Source organism: Lissotriton vulgaris, unplaced genomic scaffold, assembly GCF_964263255.1.
Source record: "Lissotriton vulgaris unplaced genomic scaffold, aLisVul1.2 SCAFFOLD_2399, whole genome shotgun sequence".
Lineage (NCBI taxonomy): Eukaryota > Metazoa > Chordata > Amphibia > Caudata > Salamandridae > Lissotriton > Lissotriton vulgaris.
The window spans coordinates 22,912-37,904 of record NW_028251340.1 but is presented as its reverse complement, the minus strand read 5'-3'; the positions used below and the strand labels follow the sequence as shown (position 1 = coordinate 37,904).

The 14,993-nt window shown below is 45.0% G+C and overlaps 1 protein-coding gene across 1 annotated transcript in view; it reads right to left on the bottom strand.

The window, feature by feature from the left end:
* Positions 1 to 8,635, bottom strand: part of LOC147662943 (uncharacterized) — a gene marked incomplete at its 5' end in the record, with an annotated part of 72,107 nt that extends 63,472 nt beyond the window's left edge. The window contains one exon of the mRNA XM_086950778.1: positions 8,369 to 8,635. Within this exon, the coding sequence (XP_086806904.1) occupies positions 8,369 to 8,635 (267 nt within the window). The remainder of the gene's footprint in view (positions 1 to 8,368) is intronic.
* Between the last annotated feature and the right edge of the window lie 6,358 nt (positions 8,636 to 14,993).

Below are 14,993 nucleotides of genomic sequence, written 5' to 3'. Positions count from 1 at the left end.
ATGATGATTTTTATGTGAATAACTCCTTAGTTTGACATTTGCCTGCACTTTTTTAGCGAGGAGTCCATTTTGGGGAGGGGGGCAGGGGGGTGGGAGGAAGGAAGTGCCCCATAGTCTTCAACTTCCTGTTCCTGTTCAGCAGGCTCCTCCCAGTGCTTTGTCCATCTCCTGGTCACTTTTCATTCGGATGTGGACCTGGAAGGATTACCTTTTGTGGATGCTGCTGGATCTTTGGATTTGAGGCCTTTTTGACTTTCTTTGGATCACTGTTGTGTGGTAATATCGATTACCTATACTTAATTTGCTATCAATAATCAATAAGAATAACTCAGTGAAATAAGAGGCAAAATCCGGGATATTGAGGTTAACTCAAAAGGGTTTTATTCCTGTAAAAGGAATTGGGTTATTGGCTCGAGCCAAGGTGGCATAACCATTCCATTCACCACACAGGGTTCAGGAAGGGAAGACAGACAACATATTGTTTACAGAAGTACATATATATAGTCAATGCATTACAATGTATGAGCATACAGTAGGCGTAACAACTGGAAAAGTAGAGATAAAACATGTAAACGTCATCAAAATGTCACTAAAAAGGCGGTATAATAGGCGTTTATGAAGGCGTATACTTGAAACGTCATTAATCATGAGGTCACAAAATGGGTGGATACATAAGAGAATATTGCAATGTCAGCAGAAATATATGGCAGAGATGCGCGCGCAGCAGATTGACGTGAATCTGATGTATAACCAGAGGGTGAAAGGACTTGACATTTAGCACTACAAGTGTAGACATAAGTGTAGACATAAGTCTGGGATGTCAGATCAACCTAATCCCAAATCGTATCTGGTATCGTATGTTTAAGGAACAGTAGTGTCTGGAAGGGGAAAGGTCTCTCGGGCGGAGGCTACTCTATACTGTCTGCATGTATGCGTCTATGTGTTGGCATGCGGGGTGAGGGGGCATGGGCCTACCATGGCAACGGAGTCTATGAATTACTTGCACGGAGACAGAAGAACCGGCCCCTCTGCTCCTGCAGCTGGGAGAATGTTTACTTGAGCTACGAGACAGGAATGTGTTTTCGAGGAGTGGAGCAGATAATTCGAAGGTTGAAGACGGTCTTGGCAGGCAGAGGTTAGGCTATGCGCCGGAGCCGCGCAAGGAATAAGGTGGGGGCCACTGGTACAGAGGTAGCCTGGGCTGAGGCCCTCGGAGTCAGAAAGCAGGAGAGAATTCGAAAAAGGGCTCAATGGCATATTCTGGGCCTACCTCGCCAGAGCTGAAAAACGTGTAAAGTGTACCACAAAAAGACGTTGGCACAGCATATATAGAAACTGAATATTCAATCCGTTCATGGCGGATCTGAAAGAGGGCAAGTTAGAGATGGACGCAAATGTATTTGCGTCTTCGTAGCTGGCACAGGAGGGAAATAACATGCACTGCGAGCTAGTACATGGAGACGGTGGGGTACTCGCTGGGGAACACTACTCGATCAAAAATTATATTTCCTCATTCCCTCCTTGTTCCCCACGGACCCTTCATGATACATCGATTCTCATTAATTGATCGACTTGTTCACTTAACATCATTTGCTCTTCTTTCTTTAAGCGCTTTGAATGGGTACTTGAACTTGGAACACATGAAGTGGCACACAGGCCGCAAATTGCCGGTCCACATTGGATACACAGGCAACAACTGAATACTACAAGAAAACCAATACCTAGGAGGGATAGAATCTTCCACCCCCAGGCTGACAACGTTGTCCAGAACCAACCGGACCAAGTCCAGGTGCCTGGAGTCTGATGAATTAAACTCGCAATTTTATGGAGACGTGTAATAGCTTTGTACACGGATGGCGCATTCTGTGGAATGAAAACACAGCAGCTTGACCCGATGACCTTACAAGCTCCACCCCTATCTGCCAAGATGACGTCAATAACAAGACGATTTTGAAGAACAACGACCCGCATAGCGGACTGCTCCTCCGTTAAGTTACCTAGAGCTGAAGTGGTCTCAAGTACCACCGCTTCGAGGGTTCTGGTTAATCTACGGATTAGTTTACTATTTGAAACAGTGCCTAGATAGGGGAAGAAACCTTTATTGAAATCTGTATATTGTTCCCATGTAGTTTCAGTATAATCGACAAGTGGGAGATCTCGTTGATATCGATGCTTAATCAGGTTGGAGTTTCTATGATAGTCAGGAGGGGCTAGGAAAACAGGTGGCAGAAGGAATGCAATATAACAGGTGCCATCCCAGTCTAAAGGTAAACGGACATATGCAGTATGACCACAAACAAAATAGGAATGACGTATAGCCCTAAACGTGGATCTACCATGATCAGTGAATTCAACTACAGTGGTACATTTACTATGACCTATATGTACAGAACCATTCTTGCGAACACATAGTTCACCAGTAACAGGCAATACCGCCATAGCAGGTAGAACAGGAGCAGCTTCGGATTCGACAGATAAAATCATGAAAGTGACTGTATAATTTCCTAACCCATATACTTCGTTTTCTAGATCAGTTCCAGTGTCAACGGGGAGTCCCTCCTTGTCAGGGTAACATACCTTAAGCAGGACTAAGTTCAGGTTTCCCCAAACCCAGTTACCTTCATAAATAGCAGCAGTAGATACTAGGGAATTGAGCATTTTAAACCATGCGGCACATGTGCCATTGTGAGTGAACGGGTACGGGAAAAGGGGCAAAACACCCTTGTTTTCTTGGTAAGGAGGGAGTCGACCACATATCCAACAATTTGTAGCATTGGTAGTCTGATGGGAGTGATGTAACATACTAATGAAAGTGTTGTTGCGCAGCACAAGTCTATATGATAATTCATGAGGAGGTAAGTCACTAAAAGAATGTTCAGTAGAAGCATTGTAAGTAGATTGTGCACGCCTGAATATAGGATAATAGATATGCAGAAGAATACCAGCAATGATAATCAGCAAACATATAAAAAACATAACAAGTAATGTCACTATACAGCGACTACGAAGTGATTTGCAATACGCCTTTTTCTTATGTTGTCTTTGTCTATCTGTCTCTCTATCTTGATCTAGGGGATACATGTCAGAAACTAATTTAACCGATTCACCTAGGGGAGGACTTAAACAATTAAACTGTCTGACTTACTAGATCGTAACTTTTGTCTGTAAAGTTCTGAAGCAGTTTTCTCAACCAAAGGGAGTTTTGTGTCAGTTTGTGGAGGAGGGCAGGGCTTAGTGTCCAAGTCCGAAGGAAGTCCAAAGTATTTTTTAATATGGCTGGAATGCAGCCATCCCTTCCTGCCCTCTATCTTAACAGCTGTCCTCGTCGTAAGCAGAACCAACTTCGGGGATTGCCAGCGGGGCTCCAGCGGACTCTTCCGATCAAAATTCCTCACGTATACGAAATCGCCAGGAACCACCTCATGAGGCTTCGTTTCGGTGTTGTCGGGAAAGGCTGCAGCTACCTGTGAACGACAAGATTGTAGTGCAGACATCAAGGAGGCAAGGTAATCTGTCAGCATAAGACAATCAACATCGGTTATTTTACGTGGAATGGGCGTCCCCCACATATTCGGTGGCCTACCGAAGACCACTTCATACGGGGATAGTCCAGAACGAGAATGGGCCACCATCCTCATATAGAAGAGGGCGACCGGCAAGGCAACTATCCAGTCTATACCTTTATCTCTACAGATCTTGGAAAGTCGGATTTTCAGTGTTTGATTATGGCGCTCCACGAGACCTGCTGCCTCGGGATGCCGGACACAATGGAACTTCCACTGGTAACCTAACAGAAGTGTAATGTGTTTCACTAGTTCGGATGAGAATGGCTGACCATTATCTGAGTACACGATACGGGGCAAACCATACCGCGGGAAGTATTCACGAACCAACTGCTTGGCAGTGGTCGGAGCAGTGTAATCGGGAACTGGGTATGCCTCTATCCATCGGGAAAGAGCACACACGACTACGAGAACATACTTGAATCCTCGACATCGTTCCATCTGGATATAATCCATCTGGAGGACTTCAAAAGGGTGATCGGGAGGCTGGAATCCACCTTGCTCTACGGGGACACTTTTACCTGGATTGAACTGACCACAAATCATGCAAGTACGCACTTTCTGTTTGGCTGCTGCCCGTAAGTTTTTATTGGACCATATGTGTTGAATACTGTCTAGCATTGCTTTCTCACCAAGGTGTGCAGGACTATGTATTGTATTAATGATGACTTGTACCATAGAATCGGGGAGAAACCATGTAGATTTTCCCTTCGTCATCCATCCCTGGTCTGTTTGGACCCCTCCTAGTTTAGTCCATTCCTTAATTTCATCTGGTGTTGCATGTGACTGTATGTCGATAACATCATGTGCGGGATCCCTAACTGTCATACAGTGTGCTGATACCTCTATTTTCGTCTGATCAGTTACATGAGTTCGATTTTGAGCTGTTTGCTTTGCTGTTCGGTCTGCCAGGTCGTTACCCTGGGAAATGACATCAGTAACCTTAGCGTGTGCTTTGCATTTCATGATAGAGATTGTAGTAGGTAGATGTATTGCGTCTAACAGAGCTTGAATAAGGGGACCATGTTGGATGTTGGCACCGTGAGAAGTTAAGTAACCTCTCTCTCGCCAGAGGACTCCAAAGTCGTGAACGACTCCGAATGCATAACGTGAATCAGTATATATGTTGACTCTCTTATTTCGAGCTTGAATACATGCTTGTGTCAGAGCAATAAGCTCTGCGGCTTGGGCTGACAAAGTGTCAATACGATTGGTTTCAATGACTTCCGTGTCTGTCGTGACGGCATAAGCTGCCACTAATTCACCTGTCCTTGTTCTCATACATGAACCATCCACATAAAGTGTCAGGTCCGGATCTGGTAACGGAACATCTGTTAAGTCTTGTCTGGGTTTTGTTGTGATAGTGATAACTTCGATGCAATCATGTGCCAATGGATCTATTCCATTTACTGGCAATAACGTGGCAGGATTCAATGTGCTGCAGCGTCTGATTTCGATGTGTGGCTGAAACAATGTCAATTCATAACCTGTTAATCTTGCTATGGTCAGGTGTTGGGTCTGAGTTCGATTCAAAAGGACTTCTACAGAATGTGGAACCTGTACTGTCAATGGATGTCCTAACACAATAGAATCACTCTGTCTAATTGCTAAAGCTGTCGCTGCAACAGATTTCAAACATGCTGGAAGGGCTTGTGCGACTGGGTCTAATGTACTGGAAAAATAAGCACAAGGCTTGTGTGAACCTGCTTGTTCCTGGGTAAGGACTGATAATGCAGTACCTTCACGTTCTGTGACAAAAAGTGTAAAAGGCTTACTGTAACATGGTGTTGCTAAAACAGGTGCTTGACATAAGGCTTTCTTTAAATCCTCAAAAGCTTGTGTATGTTCCTGAGTCCAAGGGAGGACAGACGAAGTCGCTGCCTCCTGTGTTGTTAACTGAATGAGTGGTTTTGCTAGAAATGCATATTGGGGAATCCATTGTCTACAGTATGAGGTGAGGCCTATGAAGGCCCGTACCTCCTTTTGGTTTCTGGGTGGTGACATGTTTGCGATTAACTGAATGCGGTCAGGTGTGAGCTGTCTCCCCACTTTGGACAGCAAGTGACCCAGGTACACAACTTGCTGAACACAGAATTGCAGCTTCGAAGGAGACACCTTGTGTCCCTTGTCAGCCAGGAAGTTCAAAACAATCAGAGATGCATTTTCGCATTCGGGTTCGCTTCGAGCGGTGATCAGCAGATCATCGACATACTGAAGCAGAGCAGTGTGAACTGGCATGTGGATACTGTCTAGTTGTTTTTTCAATGCTTGGCTATAGATACTGGGGCTTTCTGTGAATCCTTGAGGTGCACGGGCAAATTTAAAAGATCGTCCATTTAAACTGAATCCGAACAAATATTGGCTCTCCAGATCAATGGGGACACTGAAGAAAGCATTCTTGAGATCGATTACAGTAAAGAACGCTGCTTCGGAATCAATGGCTGTCAGTAATGAAGAGATATCTGGGACCACAGGGTACTGCGGTACAATGCATTTGTTCAATTCGCGCAAATCAATAACCAATCGATAAGCAGGTGGAGAATTCGGGTCCGTACGTTTGAGAACAGGAATGATAGGAGAATTACACACATTAGAGTCGGTTTCCACAACCACTCCTTGTGCGATTAGCTCGTCAATGATTCTCAGTAAAGCCACTACAGCGTCTGGAGGTAACTTGTATTGTCGAATTCGTGGTAGTACCACTCCTGCTTTAAGTGTGACTCGATACGGGGTAATGTGCATGCAACCTACATCAGTGGGGCCCTGCGCCCACAGGTGGGCAGGGACGTTCTGTAGTCGGGGATCCATATCTCTCAATACATAATGGCCTTTGAAATCTCGCAAAAATAATCGTACTCCCTCGGGAGAACAACAAATAATAGCTCCTAGAGCTTTCAGTGTTTTTATGCCTAATAGATTTTCTGGACATGATTTCGTGAGCAATAAATCTGTAGTCCGTGTCAGAGGACCTACTGCAAGAGGGAGGGGTTGTGATACTTCGTTAATAATGGGTTTTCCTGAAAATCCGAGGGACACGTTCTGTGAGCCTGAGAGGGGTGCCCCTGGTACTTCATTGTGACTTATCGTGGTTCTGCTTGCCCCTGTATCAATGAGAAACTTTCTGTCTTTCCCTAAAACTTGACTATGTACGTAAGGACCATTCTGATCTACAGGAACTTCAATAAGAGGCAAGCGGAATTCACTCTCTAGGCTGTCTCATGTGTATCGTTGGTAATCAGGGTAATCGTTCTGTGCATACTGATACATTTGCTGTGTCGTGGTTTGTGTAGCAGTAATGGGCTGTTGCTGAGGTATCGCTACTGTCTGTGAAGGAGCTGGCATGGGTGCGATCTGCTGTGTGTTCTGGGGTACTGGTTGTGAAGTCTGATCTTGTCTAGGAGGACGCGGTCTCTCTTTTGTTTTGCCCGTGGCAATATTATGTTTCAAAACGGCACATTCATTTATATAATGACCTGGCTGCTTGCAATAATTACATACCCCCTTTACGGGAGCTGCCGAATTACCAGATTGGTTCGCACCCTTTTTCTGACCATCAGCAGGAACTGACTGAGCAACTAACATTTTCATTTTCGTATCTTTCATACGTCTCTGTTCATGTTCTTGTTCTTCTCTAAGTCTATTCTGGTGATACTGTAACATTTGTAACATTTGCGAAGGGGTGTTAGCTTGCCAAGTACTTTCTACTTTCAGTACTCTGTTCTTGACCTGGGGTAAGGAATTCTCGACTAATTTCGTTACAAAAAGATGTGGATATGACTCGCTACTTGCTTTCAGACCACTGTTAATACCAAAACATTTCTCAAATCGTGTATAAAAATCACTAGTGTCTTCATCAGGTTTCTGTTTACATGCTGAAATTGCTCCCCAATCTTCCTTTTTCGTACTCAATAAACGTGGCAACACTTGCACTAATAAACCTGGTAACAGTTTAACTTTATCTCCAAGCCCTAGGCCTGGCACTCGGGTATTCTCTTCATCCTGCAATGCAGCCCAATCAATCTTTGCATCACCCACCTCCCACTCTTTTTCTTTGAGTTTTTCATATATGCCTGGAGGCAGTAATACTTTCAGAATTTTCATGAGGTCGGGATAAGTGTAATCGCCCATTAATAACATGTCTTTTATTTCGCGGTGAAAACCTGCAGGGTCTTAATCGTGACTGGGTACTAATTTCTTCATTTCCAATAATTCCATTTTAGTTACAGGTGTATATACAAACACGCGTCTAAGCGTGTGGTCTGCGTTCTGTACGGGGTGCACTTCTCGCAACGGATTCTGTCCATCCATGTAATACATGGTCTTTCGTTCCATAACGGGTGCTGCGTTAATCTGTGGACATAAGAATGTACTATACTTGTGACGGTGTTCTAGAATTACTTTAATCAGGTCAGTACTTAGACCTTTCCATCTATACGTGACCAGTTCTATTAGTATATCGCGCAGGGGACCTGGATCAGAACGTTGGCTCTTATATAATAAGAGCAGATGCTGTATCATGTACATACCAGCTAAACGCTGTTCACTCGGTGTCAAGTTCAGGAACGTATGCGCTAATGTATCATCACCATATTTCTCAGAACTGTCAGCCCATTGCACGGCTGACCTGGCTAATTCTTGTTCATCCATGGAATCGAGTACATGATACCCCAAGCGATCTTGGAGTGCTCGGTCGGTGGCTTGGAATAAGTGTTCGGGTGTTTTAGGATTACACATGGCTTCCTGATATATTCTTTTACATTCCGGGCGCACTGGGCGCACCGAATTATTAAACGGTCTACCCTTACCTACATACGCGACCATTTCTCTGACTGGCAACTGTGCTTGTGCTAGTGTCTCTGGTTCTTCCTCTGCCTCCTCCTCTGTGGATTCACGTTTATCTGCATCTGCTTCTAGTGCAGCCTGTCTTTTCTCGTGCATCTTAGTTATTGAAGTTCTGATTCTTCGGTACATGTTCTCTATACTGGCTTCTTTGTCATGCTGTCCATCGGCTATATGTCGGCCCCACTTGTGAAGCGCTTTCAAATCTTCCGGGTTCGCACCCGGCCTATCTGCTTCTCGAATAAAACAGTTCATTAGAAACCGTAATAACTTGGCTTTAGTATCTACTTTCTGATGATCCATGGCCTCTTTAATACTTTCAGGCCCTAATCCTGTCTGCACAAACTTATATATTCGATCCATATGTTCTGTCATTTCAGGTAGTGACATTAGGAAGTTCGTGACTCGTCGTAAACGTACTGATGCAAGTAACATGTCTACATCATTCTTTTTACCAGGTACAGGATCATATCTACAATCTGCAAGGCGATCTCCATAAAATGTAATATCTGTTCTAGGTGTACGCTGTTGCGCTATTTCTCTAAGACTCAAGCGATGCGTTGGTGGCGGAGTCTGGTAACCTGCCCCTCCGGACGCACCTCCTGAGGCACCGTCTCCGAAAGGGTTAGTCAGATCTGTATCAAGAGAAGTAGGAGGAGGATTCTGGGGAGGAGTAGCTTGTGGGGGCGGAAGAGCATAAGGGTTCAGACCGTTAGGCACAGGCACTGGCGCAGGCAAGGGGGCAGGTAATGGGGTATTAACATAGGTAGGAGCAACATCATCTAAGTAGGAAGAAAGGAAAACGTCCTTTGCTGTCCTCGGGTGCGTTTTAATCGGGAGCAATGGAGGTGGAAGGTCCTTCGGTGTTTCTGGAGAGGCCTTTGGCAGGCCTTTGGACAGGATGGGGAACATGCCATTCATAAGTGTATTTCGCTGTCTGTCTACTTGTTCTAATTTTACTCTGACACCTTCCTCAACTAATGCGTTTTCTCGAACCTTGTCGGGTTCCTCCTTATTCTTTTCTTCTAGTCTGCGAGCTTTTTCTGTGCGCCTATGCGACTCTTTACGCCATAACTCGATGGCATCTTTCTGTGACTGTCTGGCTTTCTTTTTCCATAATGCTTCTTCTACTCTCATGATGCAATCTGCATCCCATGTCCCTGCAGCGGGCCATCTCTGATTCTCTGACAGTTCTTTAGTGTAGTCCACCCATAAGTCGAGAAATAAAACAGCATCTAGGCCGTGCTTGTGGTACATAAAGTACCCTGGAGTGTCCCTAGGTGGAATGGGAACAGCTTCTTCTAGAACCCCTTTTCGGGTTTTTATTTGTCTTAGTTTAGAGAACAACGGCATTCTGAAATCTGGCTACTTGATTCTTACTCAGATATGAACACACTATACATAAGCACAACAATGAAAATCGAACATTCACTCATACCACGACATTTGAATGACACATTATAAACATTTCAGGAACAAAAACACATTTAATAGATAACAAGTGCAACAGGATGTACCGCTAAACGGCACAGATACACCCTACAGGTGCATACTAGATATACTGCTATACAGTACAGATACACTGCTTAACAGTGCAGAACAGGCTCGTGTACCCGAACCCGTCTAGACCGGCACAAACCAATGCGCACGTCAGGATGCGTCCCTAGCAACGGTACTCACCAGGAAGCACGGAAACAGAAGGCCTCGGAAACTCTGGACTGGACTCGGACTCGGACTGGATTCGGACTCGACGCAGATACTTCGGAACCTCGGATTCTGGTGGGCCTCGGTATACCCCGGATCTTGCTCTCTCAGCTAGGCTCAGGTCGGGATCCTCCGCACGCCTCACCGCCTCGTCTGGGTGTCGATCGCAGCCTCAGTCACCTCCGTTGGCCTGAGGGAGATACAGGAAATCCTGCGGATACGCGTAATTGTCCGTCCGGCTGTGGCAGGGGGCTAGGCCTGCAACGCACCGCCGGCGCGTGGGGTGGGGGAGGGGTCCCTATTCGGGCGCCAAAACTGTGGTAATATCGATTACCTATACTTAATTTGCTATCAATAATCAATAAGAATAACTCAGTGAAATAAGAGGCAAAATCCGGGATATTGAGGTTAACTCAAAAGGGTTTTATTCCTGTAAAAGGAATTGGGTTATTGGCTCGAGCCAAGGTGGCATAACCATTCCATTCACCACACAGGGTTCAGGAAGGGAAGACAGACAACATATTGTTTACAGAAGTACATATATATAGTCAATGCATTACAATGTATGAGCATACAGTAGGCGTAACAACTGGAAAAGTAGAGATAAAACATGTAAACGTCATCAAAATGTCACTAAAAAGGCGGTATAATAGGCGTTTATGAAGGCGTATACTTGAAACGTCATTAATCATGAGGTCACAAAATGGGTGGATACATAAGAGAATATTGCAATGTCAGCAGAAATATATGGCAGAGATGCGCGCGCAGCAGATTGACGTGAATCTGATGTATAACCAGAGGGTGAAAGGACTTGACATTTAGCACTACAAGTGTAGACATAAGTGTAGACATAAGTCTGGGATGTCAGATCAACCTAATCCCAAATCGTATCTGGTATCGTATGTTTAAGGAACAGTAGTGTCTGGAAGGGGAAAGGTCTCTCGGGCGGAGGCTACTCTATACTGTCTGCATGTATGCGTCTATGTGTTGGCATGCGGGGTGAGGGGGCATGGGCCTACCATGGCAACGGAGTCTATGAATTACTTGCACGGAGACAGAAGAACCGGCCCCTCTGCTCCTGCAGCTGGGAGAATGTTTACTTGAGCTACGAGACAGGAATGTGTTTTCGAGGAGTGGAGCAGATAATTCGAAGGTTGAAGACGGTCTTGGCAGGCAGAGGTTAGGCTATGCGCCGGAGCCGCGCAAGGAATAAGGTGGGGGCCACTGGTACAGAGGTAGCCTGGGCTGAGGCCCTCGGAGTCAGAAAGCAGGAGAGAATTCGAAAAAGGGCTCAATGGCATATTCTGGGCCTACCTCGCCAGAGCTGAAAAACGTGTAAAGTGTACCACAAAAAGACGTTGGCACAGCATATATAGAAACTGAATATTCAATCCGTTCATGGCGGATCTGAAAGAGGGCAAGTTAGAGATGGACGCAAATGTATTTGCGTCTTCGTAGCTGGCACAGGAGGGAAATAACATGCACTGCGAGCTAGTACATGGAGACGGTGGGGTACTCGCTGGGGAACACTACTCGATCAAAAATTATATTTCCTCAGTTGGATTAGAAATTTTACAAGTAAGTTTGTTTGGGGCATTACAGTTGCTGCAACTAAAATTTTGGGATTTTCGATTTTTGGGCTGTTTTGGGGCCTTTTCCCAGGGGTACTCAGTGGTGGGTGGACTGATTCTTTCTGTGGGTTGTCTTGAATTTAAACATCATGGAGGCCATAGATGAATTGGGATTGTGCTGATTTTTCTGTGTTTTTCGATTTTTTTTTTTTGTAAAATTTTGTGTTTTTCGATTTTTGACCTGTTGTTGGGGCCTTGACCAGGGGTAGTGAGTGGTGCATGGGGCCTAGTCTTTCTGTGGGCTGTCTTGAATTTAAACATCATGGATGGAATGGGATTGTGCTGATTTTGCAGTGTTTTTCGATTTTTGGGGGTGTTCATGGGGAGGGACATGCCATGTGGCTGGTGGCCATTTTGAGTGCAGCTACAGGCACTGGCCATGTGCTGGCAGGCAAGTGGCCATTTTGAATGCAGGCTTTGTTGTTAGGCCTCCAACCATTTTGCCTACTTTTCAACCTTTATTTATGCCAGGGGTAGTGAGTCTTGCATGGGCCTAGTATTTCTGTGGGTTGTCTTGAATTTAAACATCATGGAGGCCATGGATGGAATGGGATTGTGCTGATTTTGCAGTGTTTTTCGATTTTTGGGGGTGTTCATGGGGAGGGACATGCCATGTGGCTGGTGGCCATTTTGAGTGCAGCTACAGGCACTTGCCATGTGCTGGCAGGCAAGTGGCCATTTTGAATGCAGGCTTTGTTGTTAGGCCTCCAACCATTTTGCCTACTTTTCAACCTTTATTTATGCCAGGGGTAGTGAGTCTTGCATGGGCCTAGTATTTCTGTGGGTTGTCTTGAATTTAAACATCATGGAGGCCATAGATGAATTGGGATTGTGCTGATTTTTCTGTGTTTTTCGATTTTTTTTTTTTGTAAAATTTTGTGTTTTTCGATTTTTGACCTGTTGTTGGGGCCTTTTCACCAGGGGTATTTGAGTCTAGCATGGGCCTAGTCTTTCTGTGGGCTGTCTTGAATTTAAACATCATGGAGGCCATGGATGGAATAGGATTGTGCTGATTTTGCAGTGTTTTTCGATTTTTGGGGGTGTTCATGGGGAGGGACATGCCATGTGGCTGGTGGCCATTTTGAGTGCAGCTACAGGCACTGGCCATGTGCTGGCAGGCAAGTGGCCATTTTGAATGCAGGCTTTGTTGTTAGGCCTCCAACCATTTTGCCTACTTTTCAACCTTTATTTATGCCAGGGGTAGTGAGTCTTGCATGGGCCTAGTATTTCTGTGGGTTGTCTTGAATTTAAACATCATGGAGGCCATAGATGAATTGGGATTGTGCTGATTTTTCTGTGTTTTTCGATTTTTTTTTTTTGTAAAATTTTGTGTTTTTCGATTTTTGACCTGTTGTTGGGGCCTTGACCAGGGGTAGTGAGTGGTGCATGGGGCCTAGTCTTTCTGTGGGCTGTCTTGAATTTAAACATCATGGATGGAATGGGATTGTGCTGATTTTGCAGTGTTTTTCGATTTTTGGGGGTGTTCATGGGGAGGGACATGCCATGTGGCTGGTGGCCATTTTGAGTGCAGCTACAGGCACTGGCCATGTGCTGGCAGGCAAGTGGCCATTTTGAATGCAGGCTTTGTTGTTAGGCCTCCAACCATTTTGCCTACTTTTCAACCTTTATTTATGCCAGGGGTAGTGAGTCTTGCATGGGCCTAGTATTTCTGTGGGTTGTCTTGAATTTAAACATCATGGAGGCCATAGATGAATTGGGATTGTGCTGATTTTTCTGTGTTTTTCGATTTTTTTTTTTTGTAAAATTTTGTGTTTTTCGATTTTTGACCTGTTGTTGGGGCCTTGACCAGGGGTAGTGAGTGGTGCATGGGGCCTAGTCTTTCTGTGGGCTGTCTTGAATTTAAACATCATGGATGGAATGGGATTGTGCTGATTTTGCAGTGTTTTTCGATTTTTGGGGGTGTTCATGGGGAGGGACATGCCATGTGGCTGGTGGCCATTTTGAGTGCAGCTACAGGCACTGGCCATGTGCTGGCAGGCAAGTGGCCATTTTGAATGCAGGCTTTGTTGTTAGGCCTCCAACCATTTTGCCTACTTTTCAACCTTTATTTATGCCAGGGGTAGTGAGTCTTGCATGGGCCTAGTATTTCTGTGGGTTGTCTTGAATTTAAACATCATGGAGGCCATGGATGGAATGGGATTGTGCTGATTTTGCAGTGTTTTTCGATTTTTGGGGGTGTTCATGGGGAGGGACATGCCATGTGGCTGGTGGCCATTTTGAGTGCAGCTACAGGCACTTGCCATGTGCTGGCAGGCAAGTGGCCATTTTGAATGCAGGCTTTGTTGTTAGGCCTCCAACCATTTTGCCTACTTTTCAACCTTTATTTATGCCAGGGGTAGTGAGTCTTGCATGGGCCTAGTATTTCTGTGGGTTGTCTTGAATTTAAACATCATGGAGGCCATAGATGAATTGGGATTGTGCTGATTTTTCTGTGTTTTTCGATTTTTTTTTTTTGTAAAATTTTGTGTTTTTCGATTTTTGACCTGTTGTTGGGGCCTTTTCACCAGGGGTATTTGAGTCTAGCATGGGCCTAGTCTTTCTGTGGGCTGTCTTGAATTTAAACATCATGGAGGCCATGGATGGAATAGGATTGTGCTGATTTTGCAGTGTTTTTCGATTTTTGGGGGTGTTCATGGGGAGGGACATGCCATGTGGCTGGTGGCCATTTTGAGTGCAGCTACAGGCACTGGCCATGTGCTGGCAGGCAAGTGGCCATTTTGAATGCAGGCTTTGTTGTTAGGCCTCCAACCATTTTGCCTACTTTTCAACCTTTATTTATGCCAGGGGTAGTGAGTCTTGCATGGGCCTAGTATTTCTGTGGGTTGTCTTGAATTTAAACATCATGGAGGCCATAGATGAATTGGGATTGTGCTGATTTTTCTGTGTTTTTCGATTTTTTTTATTTGTAAAATTTTGTGTTTTTCGATTTTTGACCTGTTGTTGGGGCCTTTTCACCAGGGGTATTTGAGTCTAGCATGGGCCTAGTCTTTCTGTGGGCTGTCTTGAATTTAAACATCATGGAGGCCATGGATGGAATAGGATTGTGCTGATTTTGCAGTGTTTTTCGATTTTTGGGGGTGTTCATGGGGAGGGACATGCCATGTGGCTGGTGGCCATTTTGAGTGCAGCTACAGGCACTGGCCATGTGCTTGGCAGGCAAGTGGCCATTTTGAATGCAGGCTTTGTTGTTAGGCCTCCAACCATTTTGCCTACTTTTCAACCTTTATTTATGCCC